The 26,820-nt window shown below is 43.4% G+C and overlaps 1 protein-coding gene across 6 annotated transcripts in view; it reads left to right on the forward strand.

Moving 5' to 3' along the window:
• Nucleotides 1-26,820, forward strand: part of TRIM55 (tripartite motif containing 55) — a 60,587-nt gene that overhangs the window by 6,135 nt on the left and 27,632 nt on the right. For 5 of the 6 annotated variants that reach the window (XM_019973733.2, XM_019973734.2, XM_019973735.2 and 2 more), the window contains exons 1-4: nucleotides 7,103-7,437; nucleotides 7,934-8,106; nucleotides 17,557-17,722; nucleotides 20,263-20,358. In XM_019973733.2, the coding sequence (XP_019829292.2) occupies nucleotides 7,270-7,437; nucleotides 7,934-8,106; nucleotides 17,557-17,722; nucleotides 20,263-20,358 (603 nt within the window). In that variant the 5' untranslated portion in view covers nucleotides 7,103-7,269. Of the gene's footprint in view, nucleotides 1-7,102; nucleotides 7,438-7,933; nucleotides 8,107-17,556; nucleotides 17,723-20,262; nucleotides 20,359-26,820 lie in introns of those variants that run through there. The other variant, XM_070802610.1, reaches the window with a different exon arrangement.

The following is a 26,820-nucleotide window of genomic DNA, read 5'->3' on the forward strand; positions in this document are numbered from 1 at the left end:
GAATATAGATGCAAATTTTTTCAACATTTTAGCCAATTAAATCCAACAATATATAAAAGGGAAGATACATCATAACCAAGTGGGTTTTTTCCAAGAATACAAAACTAGTTCAACATTCAAAATTCAATGTAACTCATCATAATACTAAAGAAGAAAAACTACATGGTCATTTCAGTAGATGTAGAAAAAGCATTTGACAAAATTCAACATCCAGTCCTGATTTTTCAAACTGTCAGCAAACTTGGAAGGGAGGGAGAAGAGAACTTCTCTAACCTGGTAAAGGGCATCAGTAAAAAACACATTAAAAATAACAGTAATATGAATGCTTTCCTCTTAAGATCAGGAAAAAAACAAGGAAGTCTATTCTGAGGTCTCTAGCCAGTGCAATATAGCAAGAAAAATGAAACAAAATCCTCCAGATTGGAAGGGAAGAAGTAAAACTATCTCTATTCACAGGTAATTAATTATTTAAAATACTGATTATAAGTAAAAATGATAATAGTTTATATGGTTTGGGTTTAAATAAAATATATTAATAAAATTAATTTCATTGGTTTGTGTTTTTTAATGTGGCTACTAAAATTTAAAATCATATAAATGGTTCATATTTATCACTCAAATCTTTCTTTTTTTCTTTTTCGGCCACACGGCATGTAGAATCTTGGTTACCCAATCAGGGATTGAACCCACACCCACTGTGAAAGTCTTGAAGTCTTAACCACTGGACCACCAGTGAAGTGCCACTTGAATCTTATTTCTGCTGACAGTTAGGTCAGAAATGTAGGTAGGGGCCAAATCATATCAGGCCTTAGGGATCACAGTGAGGATTAATGTCTTTATCCTAGAGGTAATATGATCATTGCTGCTAAGTCGCTTCAGTCGTGTCCGACTCTGTGCGACCCCATAGACAGCAGCCCACCAGGCTCCCCCGTCCCTGGGATTCTCCAGGCAAGAATATGATCATTAATGGGATTTAAATAGAGAATGACACATGAGAAACAAACTGCAGAAGGCAAGAGTGAATTCAGAGAAACCAACTGGCAGGCTAGGGTACAGGGGAGGTAAGATGAGACTGTGTGCACTGAGAGCGGAGCCAACTGTCCGTGATCTTGGAGCCAAGGTGAGGTTTTCAGATGTGGCCACTGGGAAGGCCTTAGGCTAAAGTATTTGTTACTTGTTGGGACTGTTACTGTTTATTTCTGGGAGGTGAAGTATGCCAAGAAATGTTCAGAGGAAAGTACAATATGTTAGTTTTCTAACATCTCCTCAAGAGATATTTATGATGAAGTAAAATCATAAACAACAGATTTGGAAAAGGAGTAATTATCAAGAAGAAAAAAAAACACTTTCAGCCAAAAGTTTGCAAACTGTCAATGAAAGAAATGCCATAGTGTTAACTTCTGTTAAGTACTTTTCAAGTGAGTTAATTTTTTTTCATTTTAGATTTTATAAAATATTTCTTTTCATTAAAAAATTTTAAATGACATATCCAAGCTGCCTATTGCCAGAAAAACAGCTAAATTGAAAAGGTTGACAATATAGACAGAAAGAAAATGTTAACTATTTTTTAGATGTAATGAGTTGAGTCCTTAGTGTAAGAAGAGAGAGAGAGGAATGGATGGATGGATAGATAGATGGATGAATGGATAGCTCAATACTGCAGGGAAGAGTTAACAATCTTAGTTTTTTGGTTTGCAAAATATTAAGCATTGGCCTTTGTTCTGGCATGGGATTAAAGTGATTTTCAGGAGACTTACCTGGTGCTGTACTTGGACCTGAAAGTCTCAGTCCACTTATGACCTAGTGTTCCAATTTAATGAAACTTTTCTTTAGCAATCCCCTACTCTCTGCATCCATATCTACCCTGTCTGGTGTTTCTCTCCCCGTTTTAATGATTTAGTCAGCCACCAACTTTCTTATTTCCAGTGGGTAAAAGAAGGAAAAATTCTTCTTCCTTTACCTTAGAGGAGGAGCTGGAAGCAAGATCAGCCATCTAGTTGCTCTTGTTTTCTTTTCCACTGGGGCTGCACCCCACCTCACTGCTTTGCTTCAAACTATATCTGTTTTTACTTCCCTGTAGCTCCACCTTCCATCTGTTTTGTTTGATGAATAAGTTCCTTGAGCTAAGCCTAGATCATTTTCAAGTACTTGCAATCATCTATGTTAAAGAGACAAAAAGAACACATGAAATGAATGAACTGAATTCATTTCATGAATGAATGAAATGAAAGAAGAGATGAAAGGGTAAATAAAATGCTGAAGGCATTCTGGAATCCTCGGGAAGGGTAGCATTCCTGATACCGAATCTCTGGTAACTAACACCTAACACAGAACACCAGAGTGCTCTGTCTTATTTTGCAAGTTGGAATCAAGAGTTGATGTTGCAATGAACAGTGGGGTACATGTGTCTTTTTGCATTATGATTTCCTCAGGGTATATGCCCAGTAGTGGGATTGCTGGGTCATATGGTAGTTCTATTTTAGTTTTTTTAAGAAACCTCCATACTGTTTTTCATAGAGGTTGTATTAACTAACATTCCACTGACACAGAAGGGGAGGGTGGGACAAATTGGGAGATTAAGATTGACATATATACACTACCATGTGTAAAACAGATAGCTAGAGAGAACCTGTTACAGAGCACAGGGAGCTCAGCTCAGTGCTCTGTGATGACCTACAGAGGTAGGCATCGGGAAGGAGTCCCAAGAGGGAGGGGACATATGTATACACAGAGCTGACTCACTTCCTTGTATAGCAGAAAGTACTACAACATTGTAAAACTATTATATCCCAATAAAAAAAATGCAAAAACAAAAAGAGTTGATGTTGTTTTTCTAACTATTCTTGAGTTAGAGGAATTTCATATCACCCTAACCAGAAAGTACAAAATCCACCAAAAAAGGGAGACTCAGTTCCTGCCAGAGAAGTCTTCATATACGTTTCAATTTTCCCCAGAGATTTTAGTATCCCATGTTCTAGGGCTGGTGTCCAGTATGACAACCTCCAGCCCCATGTGGTTATTTGAACATAAGTTTAAACTAACATGGACATGGGTTTGATCCCTGGTTTGGGAACTAAGATCCCACATGCCCTGGGGCCACGAAGCCCATGAGCCACAACAAGAGAAGCCCATGCACTCAACTAGAGGGTAGCCTCTGCCACTAGAGAAAGCCCACATGCAGCAATGAAGAGCCTGTGCACCACAAAGACCCACTGCAGTCAAAAATACATTAAAAAAAAAAAAGATTAAAAATTCTCTGCGACCCCATGGACTGCAGGGTGCAGGTTTCCCTGTCTTTCACCATTTCCCAGAGTTGACTCACTTTGCTGAGTCATGAGTTTTGCTCAAACTCATGTCCATTGAGTCAGTGATGCCATCCAACCATCTCATCCTCCATCGTCCCCTTTTCCTCCTGCCCTCAGTCTTTCCCAGCGTCAGAGTCTTTTCCAATGAGTCAGCTCTTTGCATCAGGTGGCCAAAGTTTTGGAGCAATTGGTATCCTGCACATACTTTATTTGTTGGGATGGTGTAGCACTAAGATATTTTTTAATCTTATTTTCTCCCTTCCTAAGATGAAGAACACACTGAGATCTGCATTTGACTGGATTCTGAAGTCTGAGTTCATCTGGCCTGGTAGCTAGCAGTCAAGAGTCTTCCCTTTCAGTCATCACCCCTCAGTGCCAAGTGCACTGCTGGGTGTAAACTCAGGTTTTTAGGGACTCATCTTACTTCCTTTGATTTATTTGGGGGATTTGGGAAACTTCTGGAGGAGCTGAGAGCCCATAGTGGTTCTGCTTCAGCTTCTCAATGTGTCTAACCCTTGCTGCAATGTGGCAGGACTTAAGAATGGGGGTCATTGGCGCTTCAAACTATGGCAACTTCCTGTGTCATTACCCCTGACTGGTTTGAACCCCCTATGCTAGTGTGTGTAGGGGGGTGGTGGAATGGGGTAGGGGTAGGAGAGGGGTAAAGCCATGTACCATCTCTCTACAGCCCAGGATACCGTCAGGAGATTAAGCTGGTTCTCACCTCTCTGTGGAGGCCCGGGCCCACTCTAAATCCCAGAGTCCTGAAGCTGACTTCAATTCTGATTCAGTTCCAGAATTTTCCCCATCTGTCAGACTCTGAATGATATGGGAGGACACTGAAACCTTCTGGCTCCTCCCTGGAGCAGAGTGTCCCATGCGCTGCTTACATGCCTACACCATGCATGGCTGGTCTGTAAGTGGGGAGGACCAGGCGTGGAGAAAAGACGATGAGGAGGGGAAGGCAGTTCTTATCCATCAACTTAGCTCCTATTCCTGCAGGCCTCTTGCTAGTTTTCCTCTGTAGCTTTCAGGGGCCGTTCTAGGACGAAAGGCAGAGAGCAAGAAGGTGGAGAGTGAAAGCAGGGAATGGAGCTCAACTCTCCATCAGAGAATGCAACTGGGGATTCTCAAAGTCCATGCAGTTTCAGAGTGTTTTTTCCTACACACGATGCTAAGTTGGGTTATGAAAAAGATAAAACAACTGAAATCCAGCCAGGGTGAGATCACTTTCCTAGGATCACCAGGCCAGGTGGACGTGGGCGCTGGCCCTCCTGACTCACTGTGCAGCCTCTTTCCGAATCCTCATGGTGGCTCTGGCTCCGGCGTCTGAGTCACCCCCATGGATTCTACTCTTGCAGCCACCAAAGTCCATTTCCTCTTCCTTCCCCACTGCAGTCCGTCGCCTGGTGCCGGTGTCGTGACCTCTCACCTAGGCTACTGGCAACAATGTTCTGTCTGGTCTTTAGCAGGGTTACCTTCATGCTGACCTGGCTGCATGAGATACTCCAGCTACTACTGTGAGATGAACCTAACCAAGGCATAGCTCTCTTGGGGAACCGTCCCTGTGAGGCGCTCTCAACGACTTCCTGGTGCCTAATTTATTACGTGTTAAAAACTCTCCAGCTCACTATTCATGAGCTGCCAGTGCGCTGGCAGCATGTTTGCACTCCAGCCCAAAGCATCGCAGGCTCTGAACAGTCCCGGCTCCCCTGGCTGTGCCTTTGCTTGGAAGCCCCACCTACGCCCCATGGAGTGACACACCCACTGGTGTCCCGGTGCCTCAGTGGATCCACCCCACCCATGAAACCCTCCTGACTCCCCTGAAATTCTGTACTTCTTTGTCACATTTTGTTTTGTACTGTGGTTCTGTATATATTCATCTTATCTCTATTAGTTGTTAAACTGAGCTCCTTGAAGACAATGACTGGTATCTTGTTTGTCTTTCAAGACACATGATAAACACTCAACGAATATTTTTCAAAAGAATGAATTCCTCTTAAAGAGATAGGCTTGGCTAGAGTGTATATTGTTAAAGTGCTTTTCCTAGAGTTGCAAGGACTTTTACAGTATAAACTTCATCTTTCTTAGAAAACAGCTCTTATGTTATGCTCAGAACACCACAGCCCATGTAATAATAAACGCAGTTAACTGCCTAGGCTAGGTGAACTGAATTAGCTCAGTTAAAAATATGTCACCAATCTCCTTCTTCACTATAGTTGCTAAATAGAAATTAAAAGGAGTAACAAAATTCTCCAAAGATCCCTGAAGCATTTGTGAATCCATATAACTTATTACTAGCTAATAGAGCTTATTAGATTCTCAATAAGCTTTTGGTGCACACAGCACTAAGGGCACACAGAACCAGTCACAACAACCTACTCCTTACTGGTAATTAAGTGCACACTGGGGCTGTGTTAACAAATGTATTCATTGTATGTGATTTTTAAAATCAAACAGAAATAAAGCAGCAAATTCTTACATAAAAAAATAGACATGTATTTCTTATTTCATTTTTGATCTGATTTTAAATATTCAAATAAACCACATAGGAGAAACTGTTGTTTAACAAAATCCTGTCAAATATCAGAACTGATATTGATGAGTTAAGAGCAAACCAAGAATGATCAGAAATGACCAGGGAAACTATCATTAAAAAAAAAATCAACTTGGCAAATAAGACCAGTGCAAAAGGGTATAGGTACTTCAGACCAGACAAAACCCAGGTATGGAAGCAAGACTCTATCTTCACTTCCATTGAAAATGGTGCTGGTATCTATCCCCCATTATATGGAAAATAAAATAAAATAATGAGTCTGCTACCCCATGTGCCACTTACTACCTCGTTACTGGTTCTGGGAGCAAACTAAATTTACATTTTTAAAGACTGTCAGTTTCTTTGTGTTTTGGGGCATGTGTATGGGTGATGGGTATGTGATTAAAGAGGAATAGGAAAAGGGGAGAGAAAGGAGCATACTAGGTGTTTTTGTTTTTTGGGTTTCTCTAAAGATTTTTTTTTTGGATGGGGACCATTTTTAGTCTTTACTGAATTTTTTACTATATTGCTTCTGTTTTACGTTTTGGTTTGCTGGCCATGAGGCCTGTAGGATCTTAGCTCCCTGACCAGGGATCGAACCCACACCCACTGCATTGGAAGTTGAAGTCTTAACCAATAGCTGCCAGGGAAGTCCCTAAAGCTTTATTATACAACTTAAAACAACAACAAAAAAATTGAATCATCAACTGGTGTTTAGATCTTTTAGAATTTTGTGAATAGTTATATGGTGAAAAGATTTGAAATCAGCTTTTAAGTTGGAACTTTTCCCATTTCACAACCCTAACAAAAATGAAATATTTACCACTAAGCAAGTCTTTTTAGTCGCTTACCCTTGTGAAGCCAGGATAATGATATTCAAGGCCTGTTCTGTTTGTTTTCACCAAAGACAGTGTGATCATGCTACTTTTGGTGACTTGCTTCCTAAAGTCTCACTGCAGAAAGGGCACTGGTTTCACAGTGAGACTCCTGGACTACATTCTCCCCAGTCCTGGAAGCCCATCACCAAGTCCTTCCTGAGCGCTCACAGAGGGCATTTGCATTTGTTGTTGACAACTGTCGGCTTCACCTCTTCTTATAACCCCGTCTAAATGGGGTTTGTAACACTCCCTCCCACCCACTCCCTTCACTCCCTGGGGAGGGAATGCTGGCCCCTGTTCTCTGTCACCTGTCAGAATCTATCCTGCTGTCACTGGCTTATATGGACAAGTCAGTCTGCTATCACGTGACCCTCGGCTGCTAAAAACAGCTCGAGGGCCACTGTGAATCTGGGTCTGAAACAATGTCCTCCGCCGAAAGAAACGCAAAGGACACTTGATCACCCAATCCTTGGAATTATTTCCAGGTATCACTTGCAGAAGCTGTTCGGAGCAGCCTTTCCCTGGCAGAGCACACAGGGACGGCCAGGAGATGAGCGCATCTTTGAATTACAAGTCTTTTTCCAAAGAGCAGCAGACCATGGATAACTTGGAGAAGCAGCTCATTTGTCCCATTTGCTTAGAGATGTTCACCAAGCCTGTGGTCATCCTCCCTTGCCAGCACAACCTGTGTAGGAAATGTGCCAGTGACATTTTCCAGGTAGGTTTGTTGGGAATGCAGACGGTAGAAAAGGTTTCCCTCTTCTCCAAACCCAGTGCTTCACTTTGAGGTGAATTTCTTTAGAAAGCTTTATAAGGTTGCATTTGTTTAAAAAAAAAAAAGTTTTTAAAGTGATTTGCTTTGTGCTTTGGTGTCAGCCTTCTGCTCTCAAATCTAATTTTATTTCAATACTAAGAATCATATTTGTTTTAAAAAATGGATTCTGTTTCAAAATCTTGGGCAGTAAATGAATTACTGGAGTTTCTAGCTGGAACTTTTGGTTATGAAAATGCTGGGTGGAAAAGAACTTATGCTGAAAATGGTCCACCGCACTGGACCATGTTGGCCACTTGCCAACCACTTGCTCATAAAGCCCTGTGGGGTGATCTTTAGCAAGAGAGTTGATATTGTTTGTAGTGACAGAGAGGGAGAGAAAACCTGAGGAAAGCTACCTACGGCACTACTCAATCCCTCTTTTCTTGCTTGGCAAGAACAGGCCTCTAACCCATACCTGCCCACAAGAGGAGGCACCACTGTGGCCTCCGGGGGCCGGTTCCGCTGCCCATCCTGTAGACACGAAGTGGTTTTGGACAGACACGGGATCTATGGGCTTCAGAGGAACCTGCTGGTGGAAAACATCATCGACATCTACAAGCAGGAGTCCACCAGGTATGGTTCATCCGTGTGTCAGACACGCTCGACGCTTGTTTTTATTGTTTGTTTTAGTGGGTCACTCTACCGAAGGAGGAAATGGCAACCCACTCCAGTGTTCTTGCCTGGAGAATCCCAGGGATGGGGGAGCCTGGTGGGCTGCCGTCTATGGGGTCGCACAGAGTCGGACACGACTGAAGCGACTTAGCAGCAGCAGCAGCAGATACTGAATGCTTATTCACCAATCATGAGCTAATTGGTTTATGGGGAAATGTTTTTCCAAGTCAGTCTTTCCCAGTGGGAGTGAGAGTTCCTCTTGGGAGGAGAGGAGGAAACTGATGCCCCTGCCTTTGTATCGATTTAAGACTGAAGTAACTCATTAACACTAATCTAGTTCAGACGGTATTATTGAAAGAGGCATAATACTGCCCCCACCCCAGCCTTGTACTGTGTGTTAGTTGCTCAGTCGTGTCCGAGTCTTTGTGACTCCATGGGCTGTAGCCCACCAGGCTCCTCTGTCCATGGCATTCTCCAGGCAAGAGTGCTGGAGTGGGTTGCCATTCCCTTCACCAGGGAATCTTCCTGATCCAGGGATCGAACCCAGGTCTCTTGCACTGTAGGTAGATTCTTTACCATCTGAGCCACCAGGGGAATACACCTTGTACTACTGTCCCTTGTAGATGTTTCTGCATGTCACAGGTCCTTTACAGCTCCAGAGTCTACACAGCCAACAAACTAGAGTACAAAACTCTACAGAAAATGAAACAGAAATGGCATCTTCCAAAGTCAGCCCGTTATTAGTTCAGACAGTCTCATTTTGAACTACCTAGAGGATAATAATAAAAACAAAACCCTCTAACAGAGTTAGTCATGGTATTGACTCTGGGAAGTAGCAAAGCAAGGCAGAATTCCGGGCTTTAGCAACTTAAGAATTTAGAGACACGGGAGGAAAAAAAAAAATGGAGCTCAGGTTATGTTTCCCTATTCTCTAGATTGTTCTTATTGTATATGCTTGGCATGTACCTGCTTATTGACATGCAGCATCTGCATCAGTCATTTTATTTTTTTTGAAAAGGGCATTTTTACTCATCGAATCACACTGGCTATAGAATTCCTTTCCTAGAGACAACACTGCGGGAGTCCATTCCTAGAAGGCCTCGTGTGAAGGGCCCTTTTTCAACTGTACACAAGTTAGTCTGGTCCACAACGCTTGATAGCGATACTGGGACCATCTAGAAATGACCTCACTGTGCTTCCTAGTAGGAGACACAGATTCATGGAACATCTGCCGGGCTCGAAGAGCCTGGGGCTCTTAGAAGGAAAGCTGTTCCATAAATAGAACATATAATTATTATAATCGCTATGGTTATTCATTTCTGCTTAAGATTCAAAACTAAATTAGATAGCGCCACGATATAGATGGCACTGGGAGGAAGAGTTGCCGATGACAGACTGAGTCAGCAATTTCCCTGGCTTCCAAAATCTCTTGAGAAGGAAAGCACCACTGTTATAATTAAGATCTGATCTCCTTTTATTTCATTACTTTAAGATACACACATCTATCTACTTTTTTTTTAAGAGATGGTGTACCTGTCTCTTAAAAAAGGTACACTGTCTCTTAAAGAAGTTAATTGGCCAATTAATAACCAGCTGATTATTATGGCTGTTTATATACCATCTGATTCAGTGTCTGAGACAGTGCCTTGCACAGAATAGTTGCTCTTGAAGTGCCAGATGAACAAGCAACACCATAGATCTTCCTACACATTCTACTTATTGCAACAGTTTTCTGTTTTGCTATTTGCCACAGTGAGAGCTTGAATGATGTGGAATAATAACCATAACTGTTACGTAATCCAGAGAAGAGGAGATGTTAGCATTTGTAGCATGAGTAAAACGAGACATAGGCTGGTTTTAACTTTAAAGTCAGTGAAGCACATCTGCCAACAAATAATGTACAGGTGAGCAAACCGTATAAAAACAAGGAACCAAATTTCCAACATCGAAGCTCAGAGCTGAGTAGACTAGTTTTTGTGATTATCAAATTCTTCTTGAACCTCAGACTTGCTTTTGGGGCACTTTTAATTGGTAGCAGAACCACCAATTGTGCTCAGGGCTTGGGCACATGTTTGGATACAAACACAGTTGTTTCCTGAGGGCTGGCAGCTTTACCAGCCCAGAACCCTAAGCCTCAGGGTACAAGAGAAGACTCTGAAATCACTTGGATATACACAATGAGATAAACCCTGGCCCACATTGGGGTGGAGGCAGAAAGGGCAGGTGCTGGTCAACTCTGACCTCCCACAGAATGGCTAGAAATTGTAGACCTCGACAAAGCCTGGCCTTCTTTTCTGGGGATGGGAGGCCCTCCGTGAAATGCAGCATGTGGGATCTTAGTTCCCTGACCAGGGATCGAACTCATGCCCCCTGCGGTGAAGCATGGAGTCTTCAATGCTGGACCATCAGGGAATTCCCAACCTGGCTTTCTTATCGAGCCTTCTGCCGGGTGCTAAACTAGCCACAGTTCGGGGTGGAGGTGAGGTGATGCGAGAAAGAACTAATTTCACCAACATTAATAATAAACATGATGAAAGTGAAAGTGTTAGTGGCTCAGTCCTGTCTGGGTCTTTGTGACCTTGTGGACTGTAGCCTGCCAGGCTCCTCTGTCCATGGGATTTCCCAGGCAAGAATACTGGAGTGGGTTGCCATTCCCTTTTCTGGGGGATCTTCTCAACCCAGGGATCAAACCAGGTCTCCTGCATTGGAGGCAGATTCTTTACCATCTGAGCCACCAGAGAAGCCAATGAATACGATAATTAACTTTAAAATACAATAAGCCAAACTAATATGTGTTGAATATGTATCAGCCACTGTTCAGGGTGCTATACACATGAATCATGTATAATTCTTTAATTTTTACAGTCTTGTGAGGTTGTGATTATTATTGTTGTTGTTCAGTGGCTCAGTCCTGTCCAACTCTTTGTGACCCCATGGACTGCTGCACACCAGGCTTCCTTGTCCTTCACCATCTCCCAGAGTTTGCTCAAACTCATGTCCATTAAGGCAGTGATGCCATCCAACCATCTCATCATCTGTTGTCCCCTTCTCCCCCTGCTTTCCATCTTTCCCAGCATCAGGGTCTTTTCTAATGAGTCGGCTCTTCGCATCAGGTGGCTGAAATATTGGAGCTTCAGCGGTAGCATCACTCCTTCTGATGAATATTCAGGACTGCTTTCCTTTAGGATTGACTGGTTGGATCTCCTTGCTATCCAAGAGATTCTCAAGAGTCTTCTCAAACACCACAGTTCAAAAGCATCCATTCTTCAGCACTCAGCATTCTTTATGGTCCAACTCTCATATCCATACATGACTACTGCAAAAATCATAGCTTTGGCTATATAGACCTTTGTTGGCAAAATAATGTCTCTGCTTTTTAATATGCTGTCTAGGTTGGTCATAACTTTTCTTCCAAGGAGCAAGCGTCTTTTAATTTCATGGCTGTAGTCATCACCATCTGTAGTGATTTTGGAGCCCAAGAAAATAAAGTCTCTCACTGTTTCCCCATCATTTGCCATGAAGTGATGGGACCAGATGCCATGATCTCAGTTTTTTGAATGTTGAGTTTTAAGCTAACTTTTTCACTCTCCTCTTTCATCAAGAGGCTGTTTAGTTCCCCTTCACTTTCTGCCATAAAGGTGGTGTCATCTGCATATCTGAGGTTATTGATATTTCTCCCAGCAATCTTGATTCCAGCTTGTGCTTCTTCCAGCCCAGCATTTCACATGATGTACTCTGAGTATAAGTTAAATAAGCAGGGTGACAATATACAGCCTTGATGTACTCCTTTCTCAATTTTGAACCAGTCCATTGTTCCATGTCTGGTTCTAATTGTTGCTTGTTGATCTGCATACAGGTTTCACAGAAAGCAGGTGAGGTGGTCTGGTATTTCCATCTCTTGAAGAGTTTTCCAGTTTGTTGTGATCCACATAGTCAAAGGCTTTAGCACAGTTAATAAAGCAGAAGTAGATGTTTTTCTGGAATTCTCTTGCTTTTTTGATGATTCTACAAATGTTGGCAATTTGATCTATCATTCCTCTGCCTTTTCTAAATCCAGCTTGAACATCTGGGAGTTCACGGTTCCCATACTGTTGAAACCTAGCTTGGAGAATTTTGAGCATTACTTTGCTAGGATGTGAATTAAGTGCAATTGTGCAGTAGTTTGAACATTTATTGACATTGGAATATTCTTTGGCACTGTCTTTCTTTGGGATTGGAATGAAAAGTGATCTTTTCCAGTCCTGAGGCCACTGCTGAGTTTTCTAAATTTGCTGGCACATTGACTGCAGCACTTTAACAGCATCATCTTTTAGGATGTGAAATAGCTCAGCTGGAATTCTATCACCTCCTCTAGCTTTGTTCATAGTGATGCTTCCTAAGGTTGTAGTGATTATTATTATCACCTTATTAAAATTTTTAAATATTTTATCCTGGTGGCTTAATGGTAAAGAATCTGCCTGCAATGCCAGAGATGCCTCCTACACAGGAGACATAGGTTGATCTCTGGGGGAAGATCCCCTGGAGAAGGAAATGACAACCCACTCCAGTATTCTTGCCTGGAGAATCCCGTGGACAGAGAAGCTTGGTGGGCTACAGTCCATGGGATTACAAAAGAGTTGGACACGACTTAGTGACTAAACAACAGCAAGGACAACTCAAAGCAATTTCTGTACATATGCATAATTTTAAACATTCCAGTAGCACTACAAAGCCTCTGAAGAAAGCAGCATTCCTGGCCCTACGGTCTCTTGGCTGCTAAGCCTCACCTCCCAGAGTCAGCCATGTTTAATTCTTTCCGTTTTTCTTCTGCTGTTCATCACCTAGAGCCCTGTGTTCACTGCTAGTAGCTCCTCTCCCTGGATTTTTCAGTTTTAGACATTACTTACTGACTTCACTAAAGACAACGAGGGCTAAACCCTTTCGTGGTTGGGCTTCACTTTCTATGATACTTTTACTTTCCCCTGGGATGAATCCCTTGTTTCCTGGATCCTTTGTCATCTCCTTTATTGGTTTACTCTATTGTTTTTGTGGAGCACATCCTCAAGTAATCCCCTAAAGTGTGCAAAAAGTCCCCCTTTCAGCCCTCCCCACACTCTCACCTTCTGGGTACCAGGACTCTGCAGTCCCAGGGCCTTTACAGGGAAACCTGTAAAACTGAGGCAGGTTGCTTCCTGCTTGCTTCTCTCAAGAAGGCTATCGGCAAAAAATAAAAAAAAAATAAAAAAAATGAGAAGAAGGCTATCGGCAGAACTAAGATGCAGTTCAAGCAGGTGACTTCTCTTTGTCAGATGTTCACAATTTCCAGCATTTGCCTGCCATTTCTTCTTTGCTGTCACCTTGCTCATTTTTTTGTCCTTATTGATTTCTACCTTTTTATTCCCTTACTCTCATTGTAGTGGGATTTCAGCAGGAAATGTAAATAAGTAAATGCCTATGTTATCCTGGCATATTTAATTAGAAGATCCTTAGTCCAATTTTCAGATATGAGGAAAGGCTGAGCCTGAAAGAGCTGAAGGAACTTGCCTAAGGCCCCAAAGCCACCACATGGTGAAACTGAACTGGGATTAATTAAGCTTTGAGATCAGTTTGACTCCAAAGGTGATGCCTGAAATGTCAGCACCAGATGCCTATCCTTCAGGAAACTCCAGGATGGTCCCAGAAGTCCCAGAGAGCAGAGGGAGAAGGCTACAGACTCTCAGAGACCAGTTTGTATGGAACAGTAGGGGGGCCACAGCTGGCATTTGGCTCTGAGTCCCAAACCACAGCTAAGAGCTTGGCCATGCTCACCTCATGAAGTTGCCTTTATATCTTTATTCTATGCGCCATGTTGGTCCCAAGTCTGTTACGTGTTGTGAGGTGTCTGAATGTTTTCCTTCCACACCCAGGTGTAAGTGGGGGATGCCCCTCAGGCTGTGTAGCCACTCTGAACAAGAAAAGCCTAATAAGGAATATTGTAGGCAGTCCTTGGTCTGTATTGCATAATGAAAAAGTCATCTCAATCAATAACTACATAAAGAGCCTGTGGCTGTTTCCACAATATTGCACACACTGCAAATGTCTGAGCTCTACAACATTATCTGTGATCACAGCTGCTGACTTCGGAACAGCACATGGGACAAAGGCCACTTTTGGGGAATGTCTCAGGGGAAGGGCATCAGCAGTACCATCTCCCAGGAAATGTGCTCCAGACTCTCGCTGACATTTATTCCGAGGTGGAGAGACACAGAAGGGAAGGTTTTAGAGGTGGTGAGGCCTTTGATGATGCAAAGACCAAATCACCACTCCTAGTCTCTAGCTAACCCCTGGAGGCCTTTGTCATCTAGTCTTAAGATATTTATTTATTTGGCTGCACCAAGTGTGAGTTGTGGCACTCAGGATCTTTAGTTGCAGCATGGAGGCTCTTAGTTGAGGCACGTGGGATCTAGTTCCCTGACCAGGGATTGAACTTGGGCTCCTTACATTGGGAGCACAGAGTCTTAGCCACTGAACCACAAGGGAAGTCCCACCTTTGTTATTTAGAAATGGAGTTTTCAAGATGTTGTCTGGTCTCTTCCTTGGTCAGTAAGGAGAGTCAAGTGACCAAGCTCTCCCCATTGTTCACATGCCTTCTCTAGAGGAGCCGTTTTACTTTAGAGCATGGGGAATACTGGCAAATTCCCTTCCACCTCTCACTCATACATCCAGCAAATATTTACTGAGCGCCCACTCTATGCAAGGCACTGTTTTGGGCACTGGGAACCCAGCAAAAGAAGACAACCCATGACCTCTGCCTTCTTGGAGCTCACATCCCATTGGAGGAAACAGACAATAATATATATAATGGGATAGCGCATACGTGCTCAGTCGCTTAAGTCATATCCGACTCTTTTGTGACCCCATAGACTATAGCCTGCCAGTCTCCTCTGTCCATAGGATTTCCCAGACAAGAATATTGGAATGGGTTGTCATTCTCTTCTCCAGGGTATCTTCCCAACCAAGGGATTAACCCACACGTCTCCTGCATTGCAGGCAAACTCTTTACCACTGAGCCACCTGGGAAGCCCCATAATGGGACAGTACTCAAGTCATAAAAAAGAATGAAATATTGCCATCTGCAGCAACATGGATGAACATAGAAAATACTGTACTTAGTGAAGTAAGTCAGACAGAGCAAGACATTTTATGTTATCACATATGTGGTATCTAAAAAAATAATATAAATGAATCTACATATAAACCACACCTTTACAAACCAGAAGGAGATTCACACCAGACATAGAAAACAAACTAATGGTTACCAGAGGGGAAGGGAAAGGGGGAGGAATAAATCAGGAGTATGAGATGAACAGATACAAACTGTGATACAAAAAATAGATCAGCAACAAACATTTACTGAAAACCACAGGGAATATATTCAGCATCTTGTAATAACCTATAATGGAAAATAATCTGGAAAAAATGCATATAAAACTGAATCACTCTGCTGTACATACCTGAAACTAAAACAATATTGTAAATCAAATATACTTCAATAAGATAAAAATTCTGTCCCAAATCTGAGATGCTTCTAAATAATCATGTGTTAGGGAAAATGAGGAAAGCTTGTGAACTTGTATTTAAATTTTTCAAACACTTGTGAAAACTATAAACAGCCTCAGGCTTTGGATAGGTCATATCCAAATTCCAGATTTTGTATAAGTAGGCTACACCTCTACTTCCAGTAGGCTGGACTCCCCACCATGGTCTCCAGAGGGAGCCTAAAACACCATGCTGCTGCTGCTGCTGCTAAGTCGCTTCAGTCGTGTCCGACTCTGTGTGACCCCATAGACAGCAGCCCACTAGGCTCCTCTGTCCCTGGGATTCTCCAGGCAAGAATACTGGAGTGGGTTGCCATTTCCTTCTCCAATGCATGAAAGTGAAAAGTGAAAGTGAAGTCACTCAGTCGTATCCAACTCTTAGCGACCCCACGGACTGCAGCCTACCAGGCTCCTCCAACCATGGGATTTTCCAGGCAAGAGTATTGGAGTAGGGTGCCATCGCCTTCTCCGCTAAAACACCATAGATGACGCAATTTTGATCTTGATGTAACACCTAAGCCTCCCTGATGGTCAGGAGAGCATACGGCTGTATGAACCTGGGCTCCTCCAGGTGATTCTGCAGCCAACAGTTTATCCTTAAGCACCAATGACTTGTCACTACCCTTCTCTGCCTCTTCATAGCTTGGTCATTTTCTCACTAGTACATACAAATCCAATGCCCCATTATTACCTTGGCAGCTCTGAAAAGTTTTGGTTGGTGCTGACCTATTGGGAAAACTGAAAGTTGGGAATTATCTGTGAAATTTGCACTTCCAGTTTACCACCACATCCCAGAACAGCATTTTACATTTTCCTTTTTGCCTCAAGTATCCAGTATAATTGTTCACATCCACTAAGAACAGACTACCTACTCTTAACCACTGCTGAGTCCTCAGGAAGTTAAATAAATTTAATTTTTTGGGCTAATGGTAGGAGGGGACCCAAACAAATTAACAAAGCACTCGCTGACCTTTCCCCTCTTACATACAACTACTTCCAACCAGCACGGAGGTGAATGATCAGAGATCTGGGCTTCCCCAGCCTAGACCTCTCATTTCTTCTGCAGGGGCCAGAGGCCACAAGGGTGGGGAGATGGGCCTCAGAGCTAGTACACACTTAAGATTTCATTTTCAGCTGCCTCCTCTTTACCTGGATTTGTAAAATGTCTTTTGAGAGACTCGTGAATTTGGTGCTGAAGCGGCGCCTAAGAATCCAGTACTCAGCCATTAAAAAGAATACATCTGAATCAGTTCTAATGAGGTGGATGAAACTGGAGCCTATTATACAGAGTGAAGTAAGCCACAAAGAAAACCAATACAGTATACTAATGCATACATATGGAATTTAGAAAGATGGTAACAATAACCCTGTATACGAGACAGCAAAAGAGACACTGATGTATAGAACAGTCTTTTGGACTCTGTGGGAGAGGGAGAGGGTGGGATGATTTGGGAGAATTTCATTGAAACATGTATAATATATATGAAACGAGTCGCCAGTCAAAAAAAAAAAAAAAAAAAGAATCCAGTGCTCAACTTGCAGGAGTTGCACTAGCTGGTTTTTAAATCTTGAAATCAGCCATGGGGAAGCCCTCACACCACAGAAACTGGCAAAAGCTACAAGTCTGAGTTTCCATGTCCTCACCCCAAGGCTGGTTAAGTTGGTTAATTAGTCAGGACGCTGCTGCTAAACCCATAGGGAATTTGGAGGGTTCTGAGCACGTGAGAGGAGCCCTGGTAGTCGCTGGTGTAGGGTTGCTGGGGGTATGGGCATTGGGGGTGGGGAGGGAGGTTCAGCCAACCACGCTCAGCTATGCTGCAACCTGAGCTGATTCATCCACCTTACCTCCTCCCAGACCAGAAAAGAAGTCCGACCAGCCCATGTGTGAGGAGCATGAAGACGAGCGCATCAACATCTACTGTCTCAACTGCGAAGTGCCCACCTGCTCTCTGTGCAAGGTCTTCGGGGCGCACAAGGACTGCCAGGTGGCTCCCCTCACTCACGTGTTCCAGAGGCAGAAGGTAACACGCCCTCCTGTCCCTCCTCCAAAGCGCCTTCCAAGTGCGATTGAAGGAGAGAGGCCCACAGGCAGGACCATAGGGCCCCGAGGCTGCGGGGGAGAGGGGGGTGTTGGCAGAGCCGGAAGGACTGCTGCATGCCCGGGAGAACGGTGGGGAAGGTGGGAGAGGGAAGGGTGCAGGAGGTCAGGAAGGGGTGTGGAGGGGAAAGGTCGCTATTTTTCCACCATTACAGGTTTAAGATGAATACTATTATGGGGCCTAGTCCCAGCTCAAGCTGCTCAAACACTGAGGTTCAGCCCATAGGAAATAAAAGGATAACTTCTTACTCCAGTCTCAGAATATTTTTCTTTGTTCATCAACCAAAGATTCCTTTGGCCCTCCTCAAGGCCTCTTCTCCCCCTCTCCTAGATGGTGGAGTTACAATGACTGGCATTTTGTTAAATGTTTCCTTAGGCTAGTCCTCATGCCTGGGTTAAACTGACCCCCTAGGTCAGCCCAGAAGGCCTCCTTTGGGTCTGACACATGCCACCCTTGCACCCCCTACTCCAGGGCCTCAGCATGACGCCCTCATTATGAGCAAATATGGGGTGTCCCAGCTTATTGCTAACCTGCCAGCCTACAGCGCACAGGCAGGTAGGAACTTACCCATTTGATGCAAGTGAACGAGGGGTTGTGGGCTCAGCGAGCTGTGGCCGAGTCTTAGCATCTAGGATTTGAGCAGCTCCACATCTCAGCTTCTTCCTCTAAGAATCACAGATTACACAGTTAGTGTTTTACTGACCAAATATAGAACGGGAATCAAATTTGGAAGTCAAACCTTTGGGTGACACCAGTTACAACCAGTGAGTACTAACTGCTAAAGAAGCAGGATTTAGCAAAATAGCTATACAGTTATTTTTTGTTCTATCCACTTATGACTTACCCACCTTTTCCTTTTACCTGCTCCTCCCCAAAGTCACAGCCTATTAGAACTGAATGGTACCTGGGTCACGGATGGATGGAGGCAGGCTGACAGGACTTCAGTTCTGCTCCTGTTTGGCCAGAGCAGCATTATTTGATCCATTGGGATTATATATTAGCTCCCATTTGGAAAAAGGGTTCTGCAGCTTTAAAATGTTTTACAACCACTGTTCTGGTCCAGTCTTCTCACATTATGTGTGAGACAAGTAGGGTCCAAACTGACTACATGGTTTGCCCAACATCACAGAGAAGCTACAGGCAGAGTTGGACCAAGCATGTAGGATTCCTGAGTCCCATTCATTCCCTAAGTATGAATAGTGGAATCGCTTCAGGTCAAAAGAGCCTGAGAGGAATTTTAAGCTAAAAAAATGTTTTCCCCTAAAAACAGTGAAATGTTAGTTTCAAATCTGTAATGACTGAGTCTAGTATATTAGTATTTGCTTGCATCTAGCACAGAGAAGGGTGCATCACAGGTATTTGGTGAATAATGAAATATTTCCCTAGTAAAACTAATCCTGAAGGCTTCCTGGTGGTCCAGTGGTTAAGAGTCCACCTGCCAGTGCAGGGGACATGGGTTCGATCCCTGGTTGGGGAAGATCCCACGTGCTGTGGAGCTACTAAGCCCATGTGCCACAACTACTTCTCATGCTCTGCAGCAAGAAAAGCCACTGCAATGAGAAGCCTGTGCACCACAACAAAGAGTAGCCTGCACTCATGGCAACTCGAGGAAGCCTGCATGCAGCAACAAAGACCCAGCATAGCCAAAAATAAATATGTAAATCTTAAAAAAAAAAAAAAAAAACAACTGATCCTGAGCTGCACTATAATTCAAATAATTAAAGGTCCAAATAATTCATGTTGGACCCCTGATGTCACATATCGGTCTCCATTCAATTTATAAACAGTTCTTAGAATTATTTAGCTTGAATGTGCTATTCGCTGTCTACAGCCTATAATTCAGTGTTCTTAATGTTTTTTGGCAGGGTCACCGTCTTCATTAAGAATTTGAGGAAAACTGTGAAGCTTCTTCCCAGACAAATGCATTTCTACACCCATCCTTCCAGGATTTTATTTATAAGATTAGGAGGTTCTCAGACCTCTCAGCCTCACTGTTCCTCATTAGCGGGTTCCATGGACCCTAGATTGAGAACTCATGAGAACAGTACTAAGATGAACCCATAATCAGTGGAGGACTAGAAAGCCCTTCTTCCCAGACAAATGCATTTCTACACCCATCCTTCCAGGATTTTATTTATAAGATTAGGAGGTTCTCAGACCTCTCAGCCTCACTGTTCCTCATTAGCGGGTTCCGTGGACCCTAGATTGAGAACTCATGAGAACAGTACTAAGATGAACCCATAATCAGTGGAGGACTAGAAAGCCCTTCTTCCCAGACAAATGCATTTCTACACCCATCCTTCCAGGATTTTATTTATAAGATTAGGAGGTTCTCAGACCTCTCAGCCTCACTGTTCCTCATTAGGGGGTTCCGTGGACCCTAGATTGAGAACTCATGAAAACAGTACTAAGATGAACCCATAATCAGTGGAGGACTAGAATCCCTCTTTTCTCTCCAATAGTCCGAGCTCAGTGATGGCATTGCTGTCCTAGTGGGAAGCAACGATCGGGTCCAGGGGGTGATCAGCCAGCTGGAGAGCACCTGTAAAACGATTGAGGTGAGTCAAGTGGCTTCAAGGGAGGGTAAGCCACGCCTAAGCTCCTGGGGTTTTGTGGTTCCCTAGATACAACCCTAGAAATCCCTGGTCCAACATTTCAGTCTTTCCTTATAGAATGACCTCCCTTCTGCATGCGTGCGTGCTAAGTTGCTTCAGTCATGTTCAACTCTTTGCAACCCTATGACCATAGCTCACCAGGCTCCTTTGTCCATGGGATTTTCTAGGCAGTGGTTGCCTTGCTCTCTTCCATGGGATCTTCCTGACCCATGGATTGAACCCATGTCTCTTATGTCTCCTGCATTGCAGGTGGGTTCTTTATCATTAGAGCCACCTGGGCAGCCCAACCTCCTTCCTGATGTGTCTCTAAAACATTCACCTCCTGGCACAGGAAGAGAAGATACCCCATGAGGCAACAAGGCAGATTTTACCACATTCGTCAATGTGGTGGTTACATGTTGTGGTGTTTCTTGGGAAACCCCATTTTAAAGGGTTAGCTACAGAAATATCAATTTGGGGGCTTCCCTGGTAGTCCAGTGGTTAAGACTCTGAACTTCCAATGTAGGGGTTCTGAGTTCAGTCCCTGTCCAAGAACTAAAATTTCACCTGCCACATGGCATGGCCAAATTTAAAATAAAAAGTCAATTTCCAGGTAATGACAATGAGTGTTGTTAAAGCAAAAATTTTTTGTGGGGATCCAAATGGTCTTAAGAAATGCTATTTGGTACTTAAGAAAAGTCGCATGCAGATTTGAGCTGCATGGTGGTGTTGTTCAGTCTCTAAGTCGTATCCAGTGTTTGCAACCCCATTGACTGTAGCCCACTGGGCTTCTCTGTCCATGGGATTTCCCAGGCAAGAATGCTAGAGTGGGTTGCCATTTCCTGCTCCAGGGAATCTTCCTGACCCAGGTATTGAACCTGCATCTCCTGAATTGGCAGACAGATTCTTTACTGCTGAGCCACCAGTGAAGCCCAGTGTTCCATTCACCTGTATTCTTACAAAATGTGTATTGCTGTATGCATGTCTTTTAATTTTATAAATGGTATTTGTTGTACTTCTCATTCTGCTTAATTTTTTTAAAACTAAACATTATGCTTTAAGATCCATTCACATGTACATTCATTCCTTCAGTTTTCTCCTGGGAAAACAGAACAAAGTATCCATTTTATAGAGTTTAACCATGAAAAGTTAAATAAGCATAAGCATAGTGCTTATCACAGTGCCTGGCATATGGAGAGCGCCTGATAAATACCCTAATCTGACCATTTTATTGCTTGAAAGGTGAATTCTATCAAAAGATAAAGGCCTGTTCCTAGATAACTCCAGGACATCATCTCATTTTAGATTTACACATCACTGAAATCAGGATCCTCTCTTCTCCATACTCATATTCCTGAAAAGACTCATGATGGATTTGGAACTGGTTTATAGAAGGAAAGTTTCCTCTTGTTGAAGAGCTCAGAGATTCTAAAATGGACAAACTTTTTTTTTTCCCTTTTTCCTTATTCCCAGAAAAGGCCAAATATGACTTTATCATTAGGCCATGAATCAGCACTTAGTATGGTACCACCCTGAGTCTTGAGTCTATAAATAGGAGTGTGTTGCTTGTGGGCAGTGAGTTCATCTCTATACCCATCTCTACTCAGACCTTCATCAGAGACCTCCATCAGGGGAATGGGCTTTCTGTCTGGATGTTGAGGCTGGAAAACAAAAACAAGAAAAGCCCTGGGTGACACACTGCCCTTGAGCAAGTTCAAAGGTCTTCGCTCTATTCAGACAGCGTCAGAGGACACTGAGGGCAGGGAGAGACTTGACGGCAGGTTTTCCTCCTGGAGGGGGTGGGCACCATCCTTCCCTAATTACACGCCTCTCCCTGTGGGGCCCCGACACCTGCCCTTTGAGCAGGTTCCTTGTGATGTCTAATTTTGTCCCTAATCGTGTAATGTCTTGCAGGGTTAGGCTGGGCAAGCACCCGGCCTAGGACCAGCCCCTGAGATGCTGAGCTTACAGTCAGACCCACTAGGGATTCTTGCTTTACAAATCACGTGTGCCACTGATGTGAGCTTGAGTGGACACGGGAGTGGCTTTGAGATGGATCGCAGTCATGAAGAGCAGTCTGAACTGCATTGTGGGGAGTGGCGTTCCCTTTTTGCTGTGGGCTGAAGGTAGATGGAGGAACTATGGTCTTTTTAGTCCTCCTGGCTCTGAGACATTCTCAGAGCTCGTGATGGCAGGTTGTTGGAGGGCCTTCTGGGCTGTTCTAGACAAGCCCAGCATGATCTAAAGCTGTATTTACCTCTCCAGACCTGGAGCTCTTCTGGGACGGACTGGGACAGGGGAGGGGGCTGCTGGTGGGGGGTGGAGAATTGTACTGCCTCAGGAGCTCTCTGCTTCCAGAAACATGTGCTTGGTTTTCATTCCTCATTCCTGGAAAATGTTCCTTCCCCCTTGTCTTTACAAAAGGCATCTATCCTGTTGTTCTTTGATGTTCAGTTGTGTCTGACTCTTTTCGACCCCATGGACACACCAGGCTTCCCTGTCCTTCACCATATACCAGAGTTTGCTGAAACTCATGTCCATTGATTTGATGATGCCATCCAACCATCTTGTCCTCTGTCATGCCCTTCTCCTCTTAACCTCAATCTTTCCCAGCATCAGGGTCTTTTTTAATAAGTAAGCTCTTTGGATCAGGTGGCCATAGTATTGGAGCTTCAGCTGCAGCATCAGTCCTTCCAATGAATATTCAGAGTTGATTTCATTTAGGATTGACTGGTTTGATCTCCTTGCTGTCCAAGGGACTCTCAAGAGTCTTCTCCAGCACCACAATTCAAAAGCATCAATTCTTCGGCACTCGGCCTTCTTTATGGTCCAACTGTCACATCCATACATGACTACTGGAAGGGTCACCAGAAAACCAAGAGAGCAGACTATTTGCACTAGCCCTCCTCAGGCAGCCAGGCTAGAAATAATCTTGTTCTATGTGGATGCCCATCTAGGGGAAACAGCTAAAAATATTTGATCTTGAGCTTTTCTGGTATCTGAAAACTACCACCTTTAATAAAATCCTCCAATGATTTTACAATGACAACAAATCCATTATATTTCCAAAACAGTGATTTTTTTTTTCTTTTTTTGGCCGCACCACACAAACACGTGGGATCTTAGTTTCCTGACCAGGGACTGAACCCATGTCCACTTCATTGGAAGTACAAAGTCTTATCCACTGGACTGCCAGAGAAGTCCCTACAAAACAGTGGTTTTACCTGAACAGCTTTGAGACAATGTCCATGCAGTTACAAATATGAAGTAATGAATATAATAACAATCATTTTAATAAGCAGGCCAGAATTTTTAAAGCAGCCTAACAGATGCTTGAAGAACATATTTCAGAGGTTTGAATTTTAACTGTGCCACTTAATGATATAACCTTGGGCAGTTACTTCTGCTTCCAGTCCTTCACCTGCCTCATTGGTACAGGAGGGTTAATAAACTCTTTACAGTGTTGCTGTGATCACTAAGTGGGATAAGAGGCACATGCTGGGGGCTCCCAAAGTGTTACCTTGTATTGTTCTCACACTCTGCTTGGAAAGAGCACACTTCACCTAATCATGCTAATAATCATTTGAGCATCTTTTAAATGGTGTTCAAATAAGGCTTCAAGATCTTGACCAATTACAATGGCAGGGTGAAGCAACTCCCTGCAGTAGGAAAAACTGAAAATGAATGGAAGTAGATATTAGCTCTATGCTTTGCGGCTTTGTGATAACTTGAAATATTGGCGACAGAGGGAGGCCGGGCCCCTTCCAGGAAAGGTGCCAACTCTCCACAGCAGACTAGAGTGAGTCAAACAGCTGCTTGGCTGGGCTTGAGCTGGTCTTGTGGTTTCAGTGACTTGAGGGGCTCAAGTCAGGGCTGGTACACCTGACCCTCAGCCTTTGGAGGGTTTCTCAAAGATCTTCTAAATGATCTGGCCTAGCCCAGAAAACCTCTAATGCCAGGAACACCTTAAGTTATAGCATAATTATTCTTCCGACATGAAGTGGGTGGCAACACCATGTGGTGTCCTGAGACCCCTGGCCATTGAACAGAGTTCTTCTGCTAATACTTCACAGAGGTGCTGAGCTGGTGGGGGAGAGGCTGAACACCAGTTTATGTCCCTTGAGGGGTCGTGGTTTTCTAATTTGTCTGCCCCTTTTCTAGGGAAGCCTTTCAGAGACCAGGGTTATCATCCTATAGTCTGCATTTATGGGGCTTCTCATGTGCTCATGACCAGAACTGGGCTTTACCCATGAGGGGTTGGCCTTGAATTCTTCAGGAGAATCATCCTACTTTAATATAGTTTTTCTTGAGCATGATTAACCTACTGTCTGATTTGGGGCAGGTGTCGAGGGGAGAAGGAATGAAATCCTGTTTGGCTTAATGAAGGTAATTTGGAGGTACTGTATGTCAAATGAGGCTAGGTGGACCCTTCCAGACCCAGAGCCGCTGTTTTGAACAAAGGTGTCTAGAAAGTTGAGGAATGTGGTGGAGATATGAATGGGCTGGGTTGAGTCACAGTTGCTCAGTGACAAGTGGAGGGCTCAGAGCTTATCTTCAGCTCTATTTTGGTCACAGAGTCATGCGCCTTACATGGCAAGAGCAGTAGACACAATGGTCTTAGGCTTTTCTGTCATGGCCATGGCACAGTCCCAAGCTGGGACTGACGTCACTGGGCTAGAATGTATAATTCACATTTCAGTGGTGTTGATGATCATTCTGAAACTTGCCCCATGTGGAAAAAAGTGTTCTATGTATAAAGAGGCACTTCACAGTCTGAAGACTCCAAATATCTCCACATTTACCTAAAGTTGTAGAGCCTTTGGAACTACAGAGTCAGAAGGGACCTTAGCAATCATCTAAGCCCATCTCTTATTGTACAAATTAAAAAAGCAAACCTGTCCTGAGTTAAATGTTGTCCCTGTAATTGCCTAGCTATTTTTTTTCCTAGCTATTTTTTGCTATTTTCTTTTGAGTGTTGAATGAAGAAGAGATTTTGAGCATCCACTTAAATACATGCCTGTGGAAGAGAACACGGTATTAATAGAAACTTGTGAGGGCTGAGGACTCCTAAATACAAGTCATATTTCATTCATCCAGTTGTTCAGACCATGTTCCTCACGTGTACATTGTATACCATATTCTGACACACAATGCTTTGAAATAGTGATGAGATAAACAGAAAAAATGTTCCTGCTCTCAAGAAGGGTTTATTCCAGAGGAGGAGTTTAGACAGTAAGACAAACAAATAAGATTGTTTTCAGAGAGGAATAAATGCCAGGGGAAAAGGTGAGCCAATGGAAAAATTATAAGGCCCCTTCAGACAGCTATTTTGCCTTTTTGCATTTTCTTTTCTTGGGGATGGTCTTGATCCCTACCTCCTGTACAATGTCACAAACCTCCATCCATAGTTCTTTAGGCACTCTATCAGATCTAATCCCTTTAATCTATTTCTCACTTCCACTGTATAATTGTAAGGGATTTGATTTAGGTCATACTTGAATGGTCTAGTGGTTTTCCCTACTTTCTTCGACTTAAGTCTGAATTTGGCAATAAGGGGTTCATGATCTGAGCCACAGTCAGCTCCCAGTCTTGTTTTTGCTGAGTGTATAGAGCTTCTCCATTTTTGGCTACAAAGAATATAATCAATCTGATTTCAGTGTTTGACCATCAGGTGATGTCCATGTGTAGCATCTTCTCTTGTGTTGTTGGAAAAGGGTGTTTGCTATGACCAGTGTGTTCTCACAGCAAAACTCTATTAGCCTTTGCCCTGCTTCATTCTGTATTCCAAGGCCAAATTTGCCTGTTACTCCAGGTATCTCTTGACTTCCTACTTTTGCATTCCAGTCCCCTATGATGAAAAGGACATCTTTATTGGGTGTTAGTTCTAGAAGGTCTTGTAGGTCTTCGTAGAACCTTTCAACTTCAGCTTCTTCAGTATTACTGGTTGGGGCATAGACTTGGATTATTGTGATATTGAATGGTTTGCCTTGGAAATGAACAGAGATCATTCTGTCATTTTTGAGACTACATCCAAGTACTGCATTTCTGACTCTTGTTGACTATAATGGCTACTCCAATGCTTCTAAGGGATTCTTGCCCACAGTAGTAGATATAATGGTCATCTGAGTTAAATTCACCCATTCCAGTCCATTTTAGTTCGCTGATTCCTAGAATGTCGACGTTCACTCTTGCCATCTCCTGTTTGACCACTTCCAATTTGCCTTGATTCATGGACCTAGCATTCCAGGTTCCTATGCAATATTGCTCTTTACAGCATCAGAGTTTACTTCCATCACCAGTCACATCCACAACTGGGTGTTGTTTTTGATTTGGCTCTGTCTCTTCATTCTTTCTGGAGTTATTTCTCCACTGTTCTCCAGTAGCATACTGGGCACCTACCAATCTGGGGAGTTCATCTTTCAGTGT

Source organism: Bos indicus, chromosome 14 (genome assembly GCF_029378745.1).
Source record: "Bos indicus isolate NIAB-ARS_2022 breed Sahiwal x Tharparkar chromosome 14, NIAB-ARS_B.indTharparkar_mat_pri_1.0, whole genome shotgun sequence".
Lineage (NCBI taxonomy): Eukaryota > Metazoa > Chordata > Mammalia > Artiodactyla > Bovidae > Bos > Bos indicus.